The sequence below is a fragment of the Capra hircus genome, chromosome 25 (assembly GCF_001704415.2).
Source record: "Capra hircus breed San Clemente chromosome 25, ASM170441v1, whole genome shotgun sequence".
NCBI lineage: Eukaryota > Metazoa > Chordata > Mammalia > Artiodactyla > Bovidae > Capra > Capra hircus.
Window position 1 is genome coordinate 32,647,434 of NC_030832.1, and position 21,826 is coordinate 32,669,259.

At 42.6% G+C, this 21,826-nt stretch overlaps 1 protein-coding gene across 6 annotated transcripts in view; it reads right to left on the reverse strand.

Annotated features, from left to right (window-relative positions):
* Nucleotides 1-21,207, reverse strand: part of GTF2I (general transcription factor IIi) — an 82,208-nt gene extending 61,001 nt beyond the window's left edge. For all 6 annotated transcript variants that reach the window (XM_018040487.1, XM_018040484.1, XM_018040486.1 and 3 more), the window contains exons 1-2: nt 20,813-21,207; nt 2,056-2,159 (exon numbers count right to left, since the gene is read on the reverse strand). In XM_018040487.1, the coding sequence (XP_017895976.1) occupies nt 2,056-2,154 (99 nt within the window). In that variant the 5' untranslated portion in view covers nt 2,155-2,159; nt 20,813-21,207. The remainder of the gene's footprint in view (nt 1-2,055; nt 2,160-20,812) is intronic.

Below are 21,826 nucleotides of genomic sequence, written 5' to 3' on the forward strand. Positions count from 1 at the left end.
ATAATCAATAATCCAGGGAATTCTCTGGCGGGCCAGTGGTTAAGGCTCTGTGCTCTCATTGCTGGGGCCCAAGTTCAATTCCTGGCTGGGGACTTATCCCACAAGCCACAAGGCATGGCAAAAAAAACAAACACAAAACAAAAAAAAACCCAATAATCCAGTGAGTAGCATAAAAATCAAAGAGGATTAAAGAATATGGAACTTTAGACAGTTTTCTGTAAATCAGCTTATCTTTCATGCTATATTAGTGTTTCTCTATAAGGCATAGAAAAGTTGTTTATGGAATTAAATACAAATTTACATACATTTTCTCCTGGTTTTTTAATCTTAATGTGACTATCTTTAAATTTTTACTCATCTAGAATTTAACTTAACACACGATAAAGACTTTCTTCCGCCAAATAGTTCTCAGTATCACTTGTTGAAAACTATAGCTTCCTCTGGTTGTTTTTGAAATTACCACCCTCTAATTTCTTAAATGGGAATTACTTGCATACTATCACTTTAAAATGGTATCTGGAATAAATCATTTTATACCTACTTTCATGATCAAAATGCGTCTGAGCTGTGATAAAGCCACAGCAGAGAAACTGTGACCTTGAGGTGAGCCAACAATCTTCTCAGCATAACGAACACTGCTGTACTGAGGCTGTGTTATATTACATTTCTGTGAGATGGACCCTGGCTGCTCACCTATAAGGAACTATTATTTACGTACCTTGTGATAAATGAGGGTGCATTCTTGCTTCACTATCCATTCTTAGTTGGACAACCCTGTCACCAAACGCAGCGTTTATGAAACAGCAAAGCAAGATTCACGTACTGTCTAAGGATTTAGATCAAAGAAACCTATGGGCCAAAGGAAGAGGGATGAAGCCAACCTATATCCTACCACACTTCACAGTACACAACTGGGAAGAGGAGACACCTTCACTCCTGCAGGTGAGGAGGAAATAAACACTGCCAAAGGCGAGGAAACTATGAAGACAGTCTGAGGAAGAGAATGGGTCCTGTGCAACACTATGTCATCCTACGTAAAGTTTAGTATTAAAGAAAATGACTTAATATCAACCGAGTAGATTTAATCTCTAAATTATTTAACATGACAGCCACAAATGTTGACTGATTTTAAGACCAAAAGCGAGAAATAAGTGACATTCAGAGAGAAATAGTACATATGGTCACTAACCACTCTAAAATTGCTTTCTTGAAGGAGATAATTTTTTTAATTCCTATGTAGTAGAAAGGGGGGGCGGGAAATGCCCTAATGGAAAAATAAGAGATTCCACTAGTATTCTGCTATATATATATGTATGTATTATATTATATATATATATAATACTTAAAGACAGTAAATACACTGCCTCCTCCTGCTTAGAATATATAATTTCACTGTGTCCGAAAATACCTAAGTCTGATAGTTTTTAAATCTATGAACTCATACATATTCATAAAAACATGATAAGCAAACTATAGTACTATGATAGTAATACAGAAATGCAACAAAATACTTAATTATTTTGCAATTATGTATAAATAAGTTTTTTTTTTTTTTCAAATAAAGTTACACTACAGATTTGGTAAAGGCCACTGAATTCAGAAAATTGTTAATGCAAAGCACAATATAATAAAGAATAGATGTAAAATAGTGAATATGCTCTTAAGGCCCCAAATTGTGGTAATGTTCTTTACACCGATACGGTAAGACACCAGCAACACACTATAATATATAAACTCAGACTAACTTCAAATATCACACTCAAATTCAAAGTTAAGGCTTGCAAAACAAGGGATTGCCTAAGATATTAGGAGGTAGAAAACTGAAATGTAAAAAATTACACATTCAGGTAAGTTAAGAACATTCTAAAACATGCTATGCAGTAATATTTGATTTGAAAAGCTTAAATCCCATTAAATATTATTCAAGCAAAAAATCTGTATATACTAAAAAAAAAAAAAGACAGAGTGTATGTTTTCCAAAAACCAATCAATCGCATTTTCACAAGCCCAGTGTTACCCAACTGGAAACTTTACACAACTGCAGAGCCATCTCACCATGGACTCAAGAGCAGACATGAGGAACGTCACCACCATCCTGCTCTCCGAGGACTCCTCGTCTTCGACAGGCAGGGTAGACACTGCTACTTGGGCCATGATCCCTAGGAAAGAGAAGCATTAAGGAAGTGAGTGCTAGAAACTCAGCGTCCTGCTCAACATATGTTTAGAGCTGGAAGGGTCCTCCATGAGTTGCCTAAGAACCAACGAGAATGAGAAGTCATGTCTGACTCCTTGGGACCCTATGGACTGTAACCTACCAGGCTCCTCCATCCATGGCATTTTCCAGGCAAGATCTAGAGGATCTTCCTGATCCAGGGATTGAACCTGGGTCTCTCGCACTGTAGGCAGATGCTTTACCATCTGAGCCACAGTTTTCTTGCTATAGAGAAAAAGTAAGAGACTCAAAAACCAAGTATTCTAGGGACTTGCCTGCTGGTCTAGTAGCTAAGACCCCATCTTCTAACACAGGGGGTGTGGGTTTCACCCCTGCTTGGGGAATTAAGATTCTGCATGCCATAAGATGCAGCCAAAAATAAATAAATAAAATTTATTTATTTAAAAAAGTATTCTATTTGCCCCAAACTGCTATTACCCTATAAGATACAGAACCTATCCCCTAATTTTCCATCTAGTTTTATTTCCATAAAATTAGGTCAGCATCACCTTCCAAATGGGCTTCCCTGGTAGCTCAGATGGTAAAGCATCTGCCTACAATGTGGGAGACCCGGGTTCAATCCCTGGGTCTGGAAGACCCTCTGGAGAAGGAAATGACAACCCCCTCCAGGACTCTTGCCTGGAAAATCCTATGGACTGAGGAGCCTGGTAGGCTACAGTCCATGGGGTCACTAACAGTCGGACATGACTGAGCAACTTCACTTCACTTCACTTCATTACCTTCCAAAATAAATTTAGATGTCACCCAGAACTAGTTAAAATGTTTCCCAATGACAGAAAGAGGTAGTGCACTTCACAATCCACGAAGTTTATATCACAGTTCAACACACACCACCTCCCTTTCTCGTGAGGGCCCTGATTACAGAAAAGTGGATGAAGCAGACAGGGTGGGGCACGGGATTTCTTTCTTTGGGGCTTTCCTGGTGGCTCAGAAGTTAAAGCATCTACCTACAATGCGGGAGACCTGGGTTCAATCCCTGGGTCGGGAAGATCCCCTGGAGAAGGAAATGGCAACCCACTCCAGTATTCTTGCCTAGAGAATCCCATGGGCGGAGGAGCCTGGTGGGCTACAGTTCACGGGGTCCCAAAGAATCGGACACGACTGAGCGACTTCACTTTCACTTTTCACTAAGAAGGAAACAGGCTGCAGGACAAGTAACATCTACGATTCCTTTATAACACTTTTGCTCTAGAAAACTTCAGTACCAGCAAAGAGGCTCAGCTGAATTCCAAGCACTATAAAAATGCAACACATAAACCATTCAATAGGAAGTGCTGGCAAGCATGTGGAGAAACAGGAACCCCTGTGCTATCAGGAGTGTAAAATGGTGCATCCATTGTGGAAAACAGTTTGGTATTCCTCTAAAAAATTACCCAGAATTACCATGATGCAGCAATTCCACTTCTGGGTATATACTCAAGAGAACTGAAAGTAGGGATGTGAACAGATATTTGCACACTCACGTTCACAGCAGCATTATTCACAAGATCCAAAAGCTGGAACCCCAAGGGTCCACCGTCAGACGAATGAACAAACAAAACATCATACATCCATAAAATGGAATGTAACTCAGCCTTAAAAAGGCATGAAGTCCTGATACATGCTGTAATAGAGATGAACCTTAAAAATATTATTACTCTAAGTGAAATAATCCAGACACAAACGGACAAATGTGTGATCCACTCAAAAGAGACTACCTATCAGACTATGAGACAGGAAGCAGAATGCTAGTTCCCAGGGACTAGCAAAAGGGAGCACTGAGAAGTTATTATTCAATGCATACAGAGCCTAAGTTTGGAGATAGACAGTGATGGTGGTCCCACAACACTGTGAATGTAACTAATGCCAGGGGAATTTTAAATCATTAAAATGTTAAATTTTATATATTAATATATATAATAAAAAATTTAAAAGGCAAACATATATCATATAAAGACATTCTAAGAAGCCAAAATCTAAAGCAAATTTTAAAAAATATAATACTAAAAGAACTGCTTTCCTATAAATAGCATGCAAATTAGATGCCTATTAAAAACTATCCCTTTTCAATTCAGTTAATTCTAGGTTTTAGCAAGACACCAAATAATGAAATGAAATTAATGAGAGGATAACTGAAAAATTAAGGACCAACAATAATTCTATAAAACAAGTACATATATATAAATTAACTTACTAAAGACACCTGAGTATTTCTTAACTATTGTTATTCAGTTGCTAAGTTGCGTCTGACTCTGTGTGACCCCATGGACTGTAGCCCACCTGGCTCCTCTTTCCGTGGAAGTTTCCAGGCAAGAATACTGGAGCGGGTTGCCATTTCCTTCTCTGGAGGATCTTCCTGACCCAGGGATCAAACACGAGTCTCTCGTGTCTCCCGTATTGGCAGGTGGATTCTTTACCACTGTGCCACCTGGGAAGCCCTAAGTTATATGTAAATTCACTTAAATCAAAATGGACAAGGCATTCTGTTTTTCTATAATCACTTTCATTTAGATTATATTAATACTATCATTATTTCTGAAAGTTCATAGCACGTTAATAATCTCACTTTTCCTTTAATTCTCTAGCAAGAGAAAAAAGATGTGTTCTCATGTTACAAATGCAGTAATTTCTCAAGGTCATATAGTCATCCTCAGAGCCAGAATATAACATTAGAACAATTTCCTGCCTATTGGGGCTTCCACCTCTCACCTTCAATTGCCACAGATATGCTACACATTCAAAGTTTAAGAACTGGGAAGGACGCCATCCTAACAGCCTGTGGGCAAGCCACAGGAGGCGAGCGCTCCCGCTCCATTCTCAAAACTTCCCGGGGCCATCTCAGTACTCTTTGATGGGAAGAGCCCTGGAGGCGGCGGAGTCCAGTTGGGCTCCGTGGGGAAGGCCGATTCTGTCTGGGGCTTTCTGCTCTCTAGAAGTGGCTGCATCTGGATCACTTCCCTGAGCGCCCTTAGTCAACACAGCGCGTGGGACATTCCCTGCACCCCTACCCCGTGACTGCGTCCGCTCCTCCGGCCTTTGCCAGGAAGAAACTGTCATCGCCCCGCCGCATTAGCGGTGACCACACACCAGGCCGGGTGGTGACATGAGATTCCAGAGCACGAGGCCTGACGGGCGGGCCCTCCCAGAGCCAGGAGCAGGAAAGCCGGGCTGGGGGCGCCCCAGACCACCAACCAGCTCCGTGACCCCGGTGGGCTGCCCTCGGCCGCCTCCTCTCTGATCAGAGACACCCAACCACTCACCTCCTAGGAAGGGTCTTTTCACCTCTCACCCTATACAGTCAGTTTAAAATAAGAGCAAGACAGACCAAAAAGAAATAAACATTTATTAAACATAGCTATCATGTTTTATTAGTCATCTTTTACATATTCACAACAACCCTGGGAGAGAGGAAGGGTAAGAGCAAAACAAAGTATCCGGGGAGCCTAGGAAAAAAAGAACTTTGAAGGGTATAGCACCTCACAGAAAGGAAACAGGCACTCTTTTCCTGGTTTAATTTAAACAGGGATGTGTGTGGCTGTGTGTTAAACAGGGAGGCTGTGTTTGTGTGTCTCTCTTGTGTGTCTGTGTCTGTCTCGTGTGTCTAGAAATGAGCAACAACGAAAAATCCCCAGGATATGATCAGTCATATCAAAACTCAGAAGGCTCCCAAATAAAGAGACTATGAAACAAAATAATTTCAAGTAACTAAAATGGGACAGCGAGTTCTCTGGAACAAAAAGGGAAATGACCAAAACGACTGTGTCCTCCATGTAAGAATAAATACAAAAATGGCGGATGGCTTTTAATCTTTTTTAACAGAGAAAAATTGCACTGAAACAATTCAGAATGTGAGCAGTGTGCAGAGTTTAGATTTCCTTTCATTCAGTATGTTTATCATTCACTGGGCATCTTGACTAAGGACTGTCATCCTTTGGTTGTGGCAAATTCTCTGCTATTATTTCCTCGGGGCGTCCCTGGTGGCTCAGATGGTAAAGATCTCCTGCAGTGCAGGAGACCCGCGTTCAAACCCAGGGCTGGGAAGACCTCCTGGAGAAGGAAATGGCAACCCATTCCAGTATTCTTGCCTGGAGAATCCCATGGACAGAGCAGCCTGGGGGCTACAGTCCATGGGGTTGCAGAGTCGGAGAGAACACACACACACACACACTTTCCTCAGGTATTGGTTCTGTCCCATTTTCTGTCTCCTATCCCACACTGAAGCTCAGATTAACTGTATGTTAATCCTTAAATCTCTTACTCTCTTCTGTATGTTTCTCATTTATCCTCCCTGAACTAAACTCTGGTCATCTGACTTATCTTCCATTTCACTCATTTTTTCCTTCACTTGTACTTATTCTGTTAAAACTACCCATCAGGATTTTTACTTTGTTTATAATTTTCATTTATACTATTTGTTCACTGCTATGTCACATTTAAAATTTTCTTCACCCCAAAGATTTTCAAGCTTGACATATTTCTTTAAACATAGTAGTGGGAGTTGTTTCATAGTCTAGGATAATTCAAAATCTCAAGTCTTTGCAGTTGTATTTCTGATGTTTCTCATAGTTCTACCTTCGAATGTATGGTCCTTGTTCCCGTGTATACCTGCCTGTCTTTTACTGTCTGCTGGTCGTTTTACATCAAAACCTTGTTTTAAACAAGAGACCTGGTGTCTAGGAACAGTACCTGCCTGGGAGATCACCATAATTCAAGGATTCACCTTCCTCGGATCCCCTAGATGTTAACCCAGACCACAGACAGGGATACAAGCTGGCTTATTTCTTAATCAGTCTTATTCAATCGGGGGTCGCCAGTTATAGAGGGGAATGGTGACTCTGACCCCTGAATTTTGTGCAGATTCTGTGCTTTGGTTTCAGCCTCTTCAACACACAAGGTTTTCAAAACTCAAGTTCATATGGTGAAACTGGCAGACGCCCTCAGAGCAAAAGAGATTTCCACTTATACTATTAGTTCCCTTAAAAAAGAATTTTTTTTTGCCCACTGTGCAGCTATGGGGACTTAAATTTCCCGACCAGGGATCACACCCTTGCCACCTGCAGTGGAAGCGAGGCATGATAACCACTGGGTCCCCTGGGAAGTCCCCCATCCTCCCGTTAATATTAGCTTTCTCATAACAGCTCTTCAAAATTCCTACCAACTTTTTGGTAGTTTTACAAAAGTTTTTCTTTATAATTCTAGAGCATTCTTAGTAGTCCCACCAACTCTGGGAACCATATCTAGTTTACAATAGTCTTTATCTTCAAGAATAATTTATGAATTAGCCAGAACTATTATTAAACTGCAAGGTTACCCAATTCAAAGCACCACAAGTAAACAAAGGAAGTTTTCCTGTTTTATTCAGCCTAAAGGTGGCACTGACTCCATGCAAAGCCAGTCAAGGAACACAAGGGACATCATTAGACTTCTATTCCCTCCCAGCAGACCTTACTTCTCCTTAAGAAGATGAGTTTTTTCCTAAGACAAAGAAGACAGCCATGCATATATCTTTAAAGTTTGACCACACACCTATTCTGTGATCCCTGTACCTTCTTGCTACCTTCTGCACAGGTCTGGGGATTTGCATCCCAAGCCCACTTAGCTGGCTAGTCAGAACAAGACTACCTGGGATGCACTGTGACTGGCAGTCCAGCCGGAACTGCATGGAATAGGAAGGGAAGGGAAGCAGTTATTCAAAAGGCAAAGCAGGACACTGTCATCAGAGAAAGGGCTTGATAGAAGTGCTTAGAGACACAAAAATCATGGCTACCAGAATCCGTTCCACCTTCTTTCCCGTGTTTTCAATTTCCTTACTTCTTCAACTCCAAATGTTTTTTAACTTCATCTTTTGTTTCCCTGATTTGATTTTAATTCTCCTTTATGAGTTTCAAAACTGAACTTAATTGGCCTATTGCTGTTTCATCTTTTTATCTTTTAACCTGTCAGCTATTGTTTAAGAGAAGCAATGCCTTCTTTTATGTCTCTGAAAAGGGACTCCGGCCAGCCTGTAAAGTCTTCTTGGGTTTCTCGTTGGATCCCTTTCAGGGATTAGGTTTGTTTGTGTCCTCACTGTACTGATCTCTTCTACCTCAAAATTAGCCAATAATTAATTCCATGTAAGTGCTTGGGTTTTTTATGGCTTGTTTTTGCTGTAACCAGTGTGCCTGCTACTTATTTATTTATGGCCACTCGCTCTGCACAGCCTGCAGTATCTCAGTTCCCCAAGCAGGCAGGGATGGAACCCACGGGCCTTGCAATGGAAGCATGGGGTCTGAACCACTGGGCCACCAGCGAAGTCCCCCATGGAAGTGTTTTCATTTGACCACACTTCCAATTTTAATTTTCTGATCCTTGCCATTAATGCTAAGCAGCACAATAATAAAGAGATTTTACAGAGAGTCAAACAGAGCTCTATAACATTTTGACATAGGCCATCATCACTCTAATGAAAAAACCGAGACTTTAAGATTTCTGATTGTGTTGATTTCTAAAGTATTGCTAAAATTTAGAATTAAGTAACAACTACTTCAAATTAAGCTTCAGGTCAGATTGTTAAATCAGTGGGGGGAGAGGGGTCATAACTCTGATCTTGTGTTTTTTTTATCACATTTATGTCTTATTTCTTTTTTGTGATGTTATAGTTATTTTCAACAAGCATTTTTCCACTTCAATCTTAAAGCTTACAATCTTAGATCAAGAAGAAAATTCAAGATATTTTAGTGTAACCTCTTTGTTCCATTATATTAGAAATGAGAAATCCAACCCAACAAGATTCGCTGCCTGGATAAAGTCATAGAGACAGCTAATTTTATAACCAGGGACTAGAACTGTATCTCCAAATTCTAACTTTCATGCACAAAAATAATCCAAGAAAGGTAGGTTAAAAGGTGATTAGAACTGTACTACTAGGCAACCTTTCTAAGGCAGCAAATTAACTGGCACTTAGAAGCAAACTGAAGCAAAAGTATAATATCCTTTTTGTCCAAAAGACAAATACTAGAGGAGAAGGCAATGGCAGCCCACTCCAGTACTCTTCCTTGGAAAATCCCATGGACAGAGGAGCCTGGTGGGCTGCAGCTCATGGGGTCGAGAAGAGTTGGACACGACTGAGCGACGTCACTTTCCCTTTTCACTTTCATGCATTGGAGAAGGAAATGGCAACCCACTCCAGTGTTCTTGCCTGGAGAATCCCAGGGACGGCGGAGCCTGGTGGGCTGCCGTCTATGGGGTCGCAGAGTCAGACACGACTGAAGCGACTTAGCAGCAGAGGGACACTGACGGGTACATATGAACATACAACAGCACTTTCTGAAAAAAACAAAGAATATCGTTCAAAGAAATAAATATGGACGATTTGCAGACCGACCGTCTAGCCGAGCGCGTAACTTTACGTCACGAAATTCTGCTGACAGGCACGGTCAGGCACACACATCGCCAGTAACAATGACAAACAGCCATGAGTCGTTGAAGCAACACTTTATTTTAGTAAAATCCCAAAACCAACATCCATGGTCAGCTAGAAAGAAATGGGTTTGCACTCAGCCAGGCACCAGGCTCAACGTTTTCTTCTCAAAAATTTCATTTTCAGTTTTCTATAGTCAGTTTAAGTTCTGTTATTTTTACTTATTATAAGCAACTAAGAGCCACACTGTACATTTAGTGAAGCATGGTGAAATAAACTTTACGACTACAAAAACCAGTAAGTTTCCCAACTCACTGTTTTATTTCTAGAGCCATAATTACTAAACCTCAGATACCTGGATCAATTAAAACTGAGAAAACATTAAAAATCAATTAACATACTTACCCCTAGGATATTGGCCATGGAAAGCTACAGACAGTATTTAGGACAGATAATACGGTATTCAATTCTGCAATAAAACAGGCTTAAGAGTTTTAAAAAAAGGGGGGGGGAATACTTTAATTAACCAGGAAAATCTTCCACCGAAACTTAATTTTTCGACCCGCACTCCAACAAAATGCAGCGTGGCTTTCCTGTGCTGTGGTTGCTTCCACGGTACCAGCATTTACGATGAGCTATCTCTTCCTTGGTTTTTTGGTTGTTGCTTGGTAGCTTCAGCAGGTGAAGGATCTGCCTGCAATGCAGACACCCCAGTTTGTTTCCTGGGTCAGGAAGGTTCCCCTGGAGAAGGGATAAGCTACCCACTCCAGTATTCTTGGGCTTCCCTGGTGGCTCAGAATCTGCCTGCAGTGCATTCGATCCCTGGGTCGGGAAGATCCCCTAGAGGAGGCATGGCACCCCACTCCAGTATTCTTGCCTGGAAAATTCCATGGACAGAGGAGCCTGGCGGGCTATAATCCACAGGGTCACAAAGTGTCAGACACAGCTGAGTGACTAAACACACACACATCTTTGTTAGCTGTCTCCATTATTTGAGATCTGGTCTCAGGTTATTTTTTGTTTATAAGGTTAGCTAAGTCTCAAATTTACCAATTCATTTAATTTTACTAACAGCCATGAAAGCCAGATTTCAAAAAAATTGTGACTAAAGGCATCATTACAGTCTTAACTACACTCATCTTCAGCGAGAAATGTAAAATAACTTTCAGTATCACTTAATTCTAAGAACAGTAAAATGGAATTTCAAACTTTTACAAAATTCTGATTTTATGAAAGTAATTTTTTTTTAATCAAGAGAACTAAGAAAAAGCTAAAATTCATCATCTAAGATACTATATATTTTCTTTAGATGGTACCTAAAATAAAAGGCAAGGACCTAATAGCTGAATCAGCTGATTTTATCCTAAACAAGATTCAGTTCCACTAAAATTAGTATAGGTTATCATGTAATATTACATACTGGCAATCTATTAGTCTGCCTAAAAATTTCTACCTCTGAAACTTGTATTTAATAGCTCCGTGTTCTAGCTACAATATCCTAAAAGCTAAAGTTTTTTTTAGGAGAGAAAACTTACTCATCCCTAAAACGTCAGTATACATTTAGTGAAATCACTGTGGGTTGTGAACAAAGATTTTATAAATATCTTAAATTTTTTTAAGCATAGTACCATTTGTTCTGGTCTTCCCAGCTGGCTCAGCAGTAAAGAACCAACTTGGCAATGCAGGAGATGCAGGTTCGATCCCTGGGCCCAGGAGATCCCCTGGAGGAGGAAATGGCAACCCTCTCCAGTATTCTTGACTGAGAAACCCCATGGACAGAGGAGCTTGGTGGGCTACAGTCCATGGGGTCGCAAAGAGTCAGACACGACTGAGCATGCACCAACCATGTGTTCTAATTATGTCCACTGAGCAGTTTCTAAAGAAAATGTATTTATAGTAATTCATTGACTCCATTAGTTTAACTTCTGAAAGATCCCAAGAAGCTAACTTAGTATCTTGACATGTTTCTTGTGACAGCTGCCAGACACATTTTACAAAGCAGACCTTTTCTAACATAAGACTAGTTGATAACTTAGAAAGTAAATTGCCCACAATCACAGAATTATTATATTATTAGAGTATCATCCATATCCGACTGTTCTTAATTCCCAAGTTCTTTTAAACTACACTGTACACTATAACCCAATTTTTAACATTTTTCAAAATCCACTACCCACAATATTTAAATTTCATTGTTTTCAAGGACTTAGGTTAACTCCTCTACATGAGATTTTTAGGTTCAAGCACTAAATGTCACCCCTAAAAAAGTTTAGAATTCTCAGCCTAAATTTTTAAAATTCCCAGCATTCCGCAATGCTAAAAAGACAAGAGATATTTTCATTATCCCTAAGTACTGCCTCACAAAACACTTACTAGGCAAAGGAAAATACAGCATGCATCATCCACCATCTTAACCAAGTGTTCAAAGTGACTCCAGTCACAGGACAAATACACATCGTGCCCACCCAGCAAAACCCAAGAACACTGTGATGCTCCTATCCAAAACGCACTGGACAAACCAGAGCTGAGAGTCATGTTATGAAATGACTGCTCTGTAACCTTCAAAAAGGTCGAGGGCATGAACATCAAAGACAGAGGAACCGCTCAACAGTGAAGTATATTATAGAGATGGGACAACTGGATGAAAAGTGTGATATTGGGGATTCCCTAGTGGTTCAGTGGTTAAGACTCTGAGCTTTTATTGCCGAGGCCACAGTTCAGTCCCTGGACGGAGAACTCAGTGCGCTGCTGGACTAGGCCTTTTGCTACATACAGGGGTGTTTGGCAAAACATGAACGGGCTTGCAGGATGAAGGGTATGTGGGAAATTTTTGTTTGCTCTTCTTATAATTATTTTGTTTAAAGTAATTAAATATTAAAATAATTTTTAAAATAGTTAATGCATATTAATTAAAACATAGCCACTAATTAAAATTCCTCCTACTTTTACCTGACTTCAAAGGGGTTCTAACTTTTTTGCTTTTGCAGTCACAAGTGGAGTATTAGAACTGGGAGAGTGAAGGATGTTACACTGTGATTACTGATTAGAATTTGTCCCGATTAGCTAAATTAAATTGGATTTTTTTTTTGCTTCTTGCATTTTAAGGAAGGAGTAATTAGAATTTCATGTCAAAGGTATAAACATGCACACAACTTTATCTAAAGACTGTCAGAAAAAACTTCTCCTACAGACTATGTATCAATCAAATGGTATATCAGGGTCTTTTAGTTTCAACAGCACTGTGTTTGGGTTTGGGGCCAGGTCCTCCATCCAGTTCAGCACAGTCAGAACTCATGACACACTGGTTAATTCAAGATGGATCAAGGCTCATTTTTAAGTCAATGCTTTTAAGTTTCTATAGTAGGCTACGTTTACATTTTAAGATGTGTTAAGTTGCTTTGGTTGCGTCCGACTCTGCAACCCTATGGACTGTAGCCTGCCAGGCTCCTCTATCCATGGGATTTTCCAGATAAGAATACTGGAGTGGGTAGCCATTTCCTCCTCCAGGGGATCTTCCCGACCCACGGATGGAACTCAAATCTCGTCTCCTTCATCAGCAGGCAGGTTCTTTAGCACTAGTGTAAATTCTTATTTCTGCAGAAATAAAGTTTGTAATTTTATCAGTAAACATCAAGCAATCTCTCAAGACAAAACAAAATATATTGCAAAGGTTAGGATTTGAAATGATCTCCAAGTGTTTACTTTCATACTTAAAACATTATACCCTCTCCACCCTATTTCCAAAAAACTGTTGAGATAGCTAACAAAAACAGTCAAATTTTTTCCTTTTTTAAAAAGCCAGGGGGGACTTCTCGGATGGTCCAGTGGTTAAGAACCTGCCTTTCTATGCAGGGGACAGGCGTTCAAGCCCCGGTCAGAAAACTAAGATCCCTTATACCTTGGGGCAACTAAGCCCACACACTGCAACTAAGACCCTTTGCAGCCAAATGAATACATAAAATATTTAAAAATAAAAAAGCCAGGGGACTTCCCTGGTGGTCCAGTTGTTAAAGACTCCAAGCAAGAGGTCTGTTTGATCCCTGCTCAGGGAACAGATCCCACAGGCCTCATGATGCAGTCAAATAAGTAAAAAAATAAAAACTAGGGAAAAAAAAAAAAAAAAAACAGGTGAAGGAAAGAATGATAAAATAATTAAATGAAGCCAGAGAAAGTTGATCTTCCCCAATAGTGGATCACAAGTTCAACACTGAGTTTCACAGTATCCAGAACAGTCTTTGTAAAACAAACACAGACCTTATCAACTATTCAGGAAAATCCACAACTTTCCTCAGCACTAGTTTGAAATTTTTCACACATGTATAAAGTATACTTTTATACTGATAGTCCAGAGTTTTTTAAAAGTAGCAGCTTTCTCTACCAATACACAAAGAATATATTCCTTTTACTTTACTTCAAGTTTAAAAAACATTTGGTTTACTTGTTAAACTGGCTCACTTGTCTTTTTCTAACTTTGTATGAATTGGAGGAGGAAATAAAAATCAAGTAACTGGCCTAAAAGCTCCATCTTTTCTCTTTTTAGTGTATTGTCCACAGAAAGCAGGCAACAGAGCCAAGCAATTATGAACGGCAGCTTTGGAATCAGGCCAAAATTCTGAATTAAAGGCCTAGCTCCAATATTAGATATGGCTGGCTGTGGGATTCTTTAATCCCAAATCTCCTAGTCTGGAAAGGGCAATAAATATGTCAACTTAACTCACAAGGTTCCTATCAGAATCTGTCAAGTACCTGACAGAATACTAAACATAAGCATTCCATAAACTGAATAAGCACTTAATTGTAAATTTAATTAAATCACTTATTTCTAAAATACACACATATGGGGACTTGCCCACTCTGCGCTTCCACTGCAGTGGTGGGCCTGGGTTTGATTCCTAGTGGGGAAACTAAGATCTCTGCACCAAAGCCAAATAAAACAAATCAAACAGTCAAATCCCAAAGTAAAACGGTGAGTGCAGGGGCTGCAAGGAGAGGGAATGGGTTAATGGGCAGCTTCAGTTTAGGAAGATGACAAAGTCCTGGAGCTGGACCTCATGAAGGCTGCCCAACCCTGGGACTGTACAGCCTGCCCTTAGCACTGCTTTGTGGTGTGGATATTTTACCACAATTTTTTAAAAAATCACTATAAGCAACTATCAGAAAGAAAGAGGTTTTCATGGTGGAAATGGCCAACGCAAATTCTTCACAAAGGGACAAACTCATTTCTCAGCGGTTTTCTCTGCTATTGAGAGATCTGTTCAGATCCACCTAAATTCTGCCCCAAGGAAATCGATAAAAAGAAAAAGCAACGATCCAGCAATTCCACTAAGCATACACACAAAAAGCCTGAAAACAGTGAAGACTCAAAATACTTGTACAGCAATGTTCATGTTGCAACACTGTAACGTCCAAAAGGTAGAAGCTATCTAAATGTCCATCAACAGAGGAGCAGAAAACAAAATGCGGTGTATTATGCAATGCAGTATCATTCAGCCATGTTACAAAAAGGAATGACATTCTGGTACATACAACACAGATGAACCCTGAGAATACTACTACTCCAAGTGAAACAGCCAGACACAAAAGGACAAGTGCTGCAGGATTCCACCTACATGAACTATCTAAAATAAGCAGATTCAGAGACTAAAAGTAAATTAAGAGATTTCCAGGAACTCCAGGGAAGAAGGAAAGGGAAGTTATCATTTAATGGCCTTCTATCTGGGGCAATGAAAAAGATTTTAGAAATAGTGGTGATGGTTATACAATGCTGTGATTGTAATTAAAGGCACTGAATTTAAAAGGCTTAAAAATGCTTTAAATGGAAAAACAGAAAAAGAACAGGAGAAAAGTGGGAAGCAAACAAATTTCCCTGAACACCTTTAGGCACTTTTCAAACTAATTCCAGTACTAGGGTCAATCTCTTTGCACTTTCCTTACTTATACAGTGGGCATTTTACATGCTGTCATCCTCCTTTGTCAAATTATCATTTCAATAAAGTAATCTAAGTGGGTTAAAGACTGAGGCCAAATACTTTTTAATTTTAGTGCAGTTCCACTATCTCATTTTAAGTAAATTTTGGTCTGAAAATTCAATTGAGACAAAACTCTGTTCACATTTATGTTATAGTCAATACTAAGAGCTTTTTCTAAATATATCAAATTCTTAATAATGAACAAGATATAAGCAGTTTTCTCAGGTATCATTTAATTGTCCATTTCTAGTGAAAACACTAAGGTGAGTGAGACCTGACCACAATTAAGACAGCTAAACTTGTCTTACCTTCTTTAATTGCCCAATAAAAACAAAGAAATACCAATTGCCCTTCAACACATTTATGAGTTTCTACCTCAAATATAACGACACCCCGGGGCAGGGGTGGGGTGGGGGGAAGATACTGCTTTGAAAACTTGTGTGATAGCTGAAGAAAATTGGTGGAGGGATTCTGTGTTGGGTAACCAGTTCTAAAGGCTATTTTCCAATTTTAAGTTTACTAATTACAAGGCAGACATTAATCTCCATTATAGAAATTCACATTATAGATAGCTGTCTACTAACCAGGGCTCATTTTAACCAGATACCCCAAATAGGACCAAACACTTGACTACACTCTGATTCTACAATTATACCAGAATACAATCACATACAGGTTTCCCTGGTGCCTCAGATGAGAAAAAATCTGCCTGCAATCCAGGAGATCGGGGTTCAATCCCTGGGTTGGGAAGAGGCGCTGGAGATGGACATGGCAACCCACTCCACAACTCTCACCTACGAATTCCCATGCACAATCACAGATAGCACTTTTAAGCTGAGGAATGGGTGATGTATTTCCTTTGCCATCCTACAAAGACAAAAACACTTTGTCAGAGGAGGAAAATCCCCAAAGAACAATTCTTACCCTCACAGAATTTACATTCTCCAGAGTCTATGGAGATTAACCCTGTAATCAGTATAACAAGGATTGGTATCACATGCAGTTTTTATTTCCTTAGGAAATTCAATTTCTGTAAAGTATTAAACATAGTATTTAATTTTAATTCATTCAATCTTCAGAACAACCCTAAAAGAGAAACAGTTTCTATTATCATCATCCTTTTAATACAAAGGGAACACAGGGAAACTGGGATACAAAGATGCGAAGGGAACTGTTCAAGGTGACACAGATGGAGTAATTTCAGAATCCATGTCAACAGGCACCCACTAAGCCATACGATGGACAGGGAGGCCTGGCGTGCTGCGATTCATGGGGTCGCAAAGAGTCGGACACGACTGAGCAGCTGAACTGAACTGAACTGAATGAAGCCATATTCTGTCTCGCTCAGCCATAATTCATTTTGCCTCTGATGTTACACTTTTTAAATAAGCGAATTCTTTTAAAGTCCTCCATAATTTTTCAACTTACAACCAAGGAACATGAGTCAATCTGCCATCAACTCTGACAATCCCTATGCAACTTTTTCTTACTTTCCCACTAGGTCAAAGTGGGAAAAAGCAAAGGAGTAGTGACAGAAACAGGCATGGAGTATGAAGGCGAGGATTGCAGAAACAAAGAGGAAAAAAAAGAAAAAAGAAAAACGAGAAAACTGCATCTGGGAGCATTCCAGTAAAGGAAAGCCAAGAAAGAAGAAAACGCTAAAGGAAGAAAAAGAAAGAGTAGAAAAAGAAGAATATTAAGATGCATTCAGTACTTCTGATTTATACACCTAATTTTTTCCAGTATTATATACACACATTCTCTCAAATACTAATTCTTGGTTTTACTACCCCCACACAAGTAGCCTCAGCTACACATTGGTTAATCGAGTATTGTTCTTCATATTGGTGTTTCCCTGGTGGCTCAGCTGGTAAAGAATCTGCCCGCAATGCGGGAGACCTGGGTTCGATCCCTGCATGGGGGAAGATCCCCTGGGGAAGGGAAAGGCTACCCACTCCAGTATTCTGGCCTGGAGAATTCCATGGACTCTAGAGTCCATGGGGTTGCAAAGTGTCCAACACAACTGAACGACTTTCACTTCACATTCTTCACACTGCCAAACTGCCACTTAAGCTCACTGATTACAAGGAAACCCAACTCTACAATTGTGATGAACAACTGATTAATTACATTTCCTACCTTCTTTTAGTAACAATGAATAAGCTTAACTCAAATAAATGGAGACAACTTTTGAAGAAAAGAGGTACCAATGTAAGGACCTTTAGTAAACTATTAAAAAAATTCTTGGTAATTATCTTTCAGGTGTGTGCATGTGTATTCAGCTCTGTCTGCCTCTTTGCGACCCATGACTGTAGCCCACCAGGCTCCTCTGTCCATGGGCTTTTCCTGGCAAGAATACTGGAGTAGGTAGGTTGCCATTTCCTTCTCCAGAGGATCTTCCCGACCTAGGGGGCTGAATCAAGTTTGTCTCAGGCATTAGCAGTTGAATTCTTTACCTCCAGGCCACCTGGGAAGCCCGTATCTTTCAGGTAGATTACCTCTAATACATTTCAGAAAAGTGAAATATTAATACTATTCTCAAAGAGAATTAAATCTCAAACAATTCTTCAAAAAAATGCTTCCCCTTAGACATACATAAAAATCACTTGATCAGCATCTGTTTAAGCCACTAAGACAATTTCATGTTAGTTACACCACAGCAGTTATGTGAAGAGACTGCAATTATTTGAAAAACTCATATTTTCAAAGAAGAATGAAACATGATAGAATTTAATTAGGTAGAATGCAAGGTAAATAGCTGGTCACCAGTAATAACAGAAAAGGTGAAGTGTTTGGAACTTTTTCAGTCTTTTGATTTACTTGAGCAGAGACCTTGTCTTCTATATTTTATGTTTTGGAACACACCATCGATCTAAGGATCATCCAAATAAAATGATAGAACATTACTAGAAACTAATCCCACTACCCTTATCTAATTTAAGATTACTTACTTTCCCAAAACAGAAATCCATTATACTAAAAATTAAAATCGTTCTCACCAAGACTTGTGCCCCAAGACAATGAAGGCCAAAGCCTATGCTTCAATGACAAAGTCTTTTAGTCACTTTCTTAAAAGTTAGTCAAATCATTGGTGCTTGGAAATGGGGGTGGGGGGAAAGAGTTGGGGAGTTCCAGCTGCTCTGCCTGCCAAGTTAAACAAAAATTCTTAACTCCCTGTTTGCCAAGTAAGCTACAGTAAGCAGTCTGAATTACTTTGATTCTTTAAGACCTCGTTTTAAAGTAAGGAAAAGCATGCACCTAGAACAAACTCCCCTCACAACTTAATTTCATACCAGAGTGAATAGTTCTCACAAAGTTCTTCCTCAGAGCAGCAGCATCAATAGCGAATTAGACAGAAATGCAAATTCTCCGGGCCATCCCAGACGTGCAGCATCAGAACGTCTGGGGTGGGGCCCAACAATTGTGTTTTAACAAGCCCCGCAGGGGATGCTTGGATTCTGAGAACCAATGGCCTAAGGGCTAAGAGTCATAAAGGTTCAAGGTTTACTGGCTTGGTGACCAACAGGTAATCACCCAGCTTCTCTAGACTTGTTTCTCAGTGGAATTAGGGGGTTGTTATGAATATTAAATAAGAAAACCACGTTAAGTTTCTAAGAGCGATGCCTGACATATAAAAACATTACTCAAGCACTAGCTGTCGCTACTAATATGAGCTTTGACGGTTGTAGACTGGAAGGGGGATAAAGACAAAGACAGAAAAGGCTTAATCCCTACCTCTCCAGGAGTTTAACTTAGTTACCAGGTCAAGGCACGTGTACACAAAGCGGAACCAACCAAACTCCAAGAGGAAATAAAGAGGGGCAAACGAGCTGACCGTAAGAAAAAGCAACAAATTCTGACCCAAAATTATAAGAGAAGGCTTTAAAGAAGTGACTGCATATGAGCAATAAGAGTTTCACGGCCTCAAGGGAAGAAAAAGTCATTCCAGCCTACAGGTGTGAGCCAAGATCACAAGAAGCAGGCCAAACGAAAAGTGCACGGTAGCAGATTGCAGTGGCTGGAAAACGGACCAAGAAAAAATATGCTGTAGGACATAAAATCGGTCACCCCAAATCCCGGGGCTTAGCTGAGGGTGGGGGGAGGGATTCGAGGCGTGGGTAAGACCCGGCCTCCGCCCGGCACTCTAATGCACACGCTCGTCTGTAAACTAAGTTCCCCTTTTGTTTTCTGAGCACCCAGAGACCACTTTTACGCACAGCGGCCCATCGAGCCATTGTCTGCAGCAAAGTTGAACGCAAGAAGCTGAGAAGCGTGCCCGGAGCCCCGCATTCAGGAGTGGGCGCTACTCCAACTAGAGCCGATGTCTGAACATTCTCAGACACCAACAAGCGCAAAACCGTGAACACTTAAAAAAAAACCGCTCTATTAAAAGGCAAAATTTGGATAAGCACAAAGTCGGGAGTAACGAGGGCAGGGGTTTTTTTTTGGGGGGGGGGGTTGTCTTCTCTGAATACCCTCTGGATACTGGCCGAATCCCGATGGCTTATTTTCCCAAGCTTGCAGGCTGAGGTTTTCCTTCCGGTCATTGTGCTTATTTCCCCCAAAGAGCAAGGCCCCGCGGGGGCAGGCGCGCCGGCCCGGCCCCGGGACAAAGCCCACTCCCGGGCTCCACCTGGGCGCGGGCAGGGGCGGGGAGGGGCGGCGCTCCGCGGCCCGCCCGCCGGCCGCAGTTACTAGGCAGCGCGGCACCGCCCACCCCCGCCGCCCGCCGGCCAATCCGGCGCGTCTGCTGCCCGGGCGCACGAGCCCCGGAGACACCAGTCCAAGCGCGACCCCACGGCTGGGGCCTGGCACCGAGCGCGCACCCGCACTGCCCGAGCCGGCCAATCAGCGGGCCGGGCATGCGCAGCCCGCAGGCTCGCTCGCTCGCTCGCGCGCGGGGCCCTCACGCGTGAGGCGCCCCCCCCTCCGCCGCCACACGCCGCGCCGGTGCGCGCGCCCCTCCCCCACGCAGCCAGGCGCGCGCGTCAACTGTCGTCCCCCGCGACCGCGTCTGCTCCTGCCCCACCCCCAACGCCGGCGGCCCGGGGCTGGTGGGGGGCGGGGTGGGCCCCCCCCAACACGGCCGCCGACGGTCCCCAGATCCCCGCGCTGTCCGTGCAGCACCCCCCACGGAGGGAGGGGGCGAGTCTCAAAATAAAAGCCCCGCTCGAGATGGCAGCCGGGGCCGGGGTTGGGGGGGCGAGCGGGGATGAGGCGACGGGGACTCACCCGAGTGCAGCCGCCTCCAGGCAGCGCCGGGGCCGGGGGGGCGCCGAAGGGAAGCGAATGTGGGCCGCGCGCGCGCGAGCTGTGGCCGCGGCGGAGCAGCCTGGGGTTGAGACGGGCTGGCGAGCGGGCAGGAGGTGAGAGGGCGAGGGGGCCCGAGCGTCTCGGCCGAGCTCCTGTCACCGCCGCATGGCCGCCCTTGGCAGGGCCTCGCTCAGCGCCTAGATCCTCTCACAGGGGAACCGAGGGATAGGCCGGGGTAACCGCTGCAGGCGGGCGGCCACGGCTAGAGAGCGCGTGCGGGTAAGCGGGGGGGCGATCGGTGGCCCCTTTTCTCTGCTCTCCGAGCTTCTCTCTCTCACCCTCCTCCTCCTCTTTTTTTTTTTTTTTTTTTTTTTTGTTCCTAGAAGGCGCGCTGCGCGTGCGCACCCGCAGCACCGCCCAGCGGGAGTTGTAGTCTCTTATTTGTCCCCACCAACGCGACGGCGAGGGGCGCTGGACTACGACTCCCAGGAAGCCTCGCGCCGACCAGCCCGGAGCCAGAGGACGCGGCGAGCTCGGCGCCCGGCCCTCTCGGGCAAGGACTGTCAATGGAGGCGCGGGTGGTGGGAGCGAGGAACATGGCTGCACCTGGGGCCTGCGCGGCTGCCCGAGTGGGGGAGGGGAGCGGGGACGCAGGGATGAAAATCCAGGCCGAGTCGGCTCCCTTGCCAGGCTTCAGCCGGCCGCAGCCACGGTCCCGTGGCTCGCGCTCACTCTTGCATCCGAGATTCCCTGCAAATTGAGAGGCTGGAATACAGCAAAAGCCGGGAGCCCCAGGCCGGCCTGCCGCCTTCCCTGCTCCGCTAAGGGACTTCCTCCGCCTTGCACCACCCTCCGGGACACAAAGAACTCCTGTTAGTTTTTAAAGCTTGCCTCGAGAGACTCTTGCCGCAACTTCGGACTGGGCGAAGGAAGGGCACCATTCTGTTTTTATTTACGCCTCCTCCTCCAGGCTTTGCTCACTTTTCACTCGAC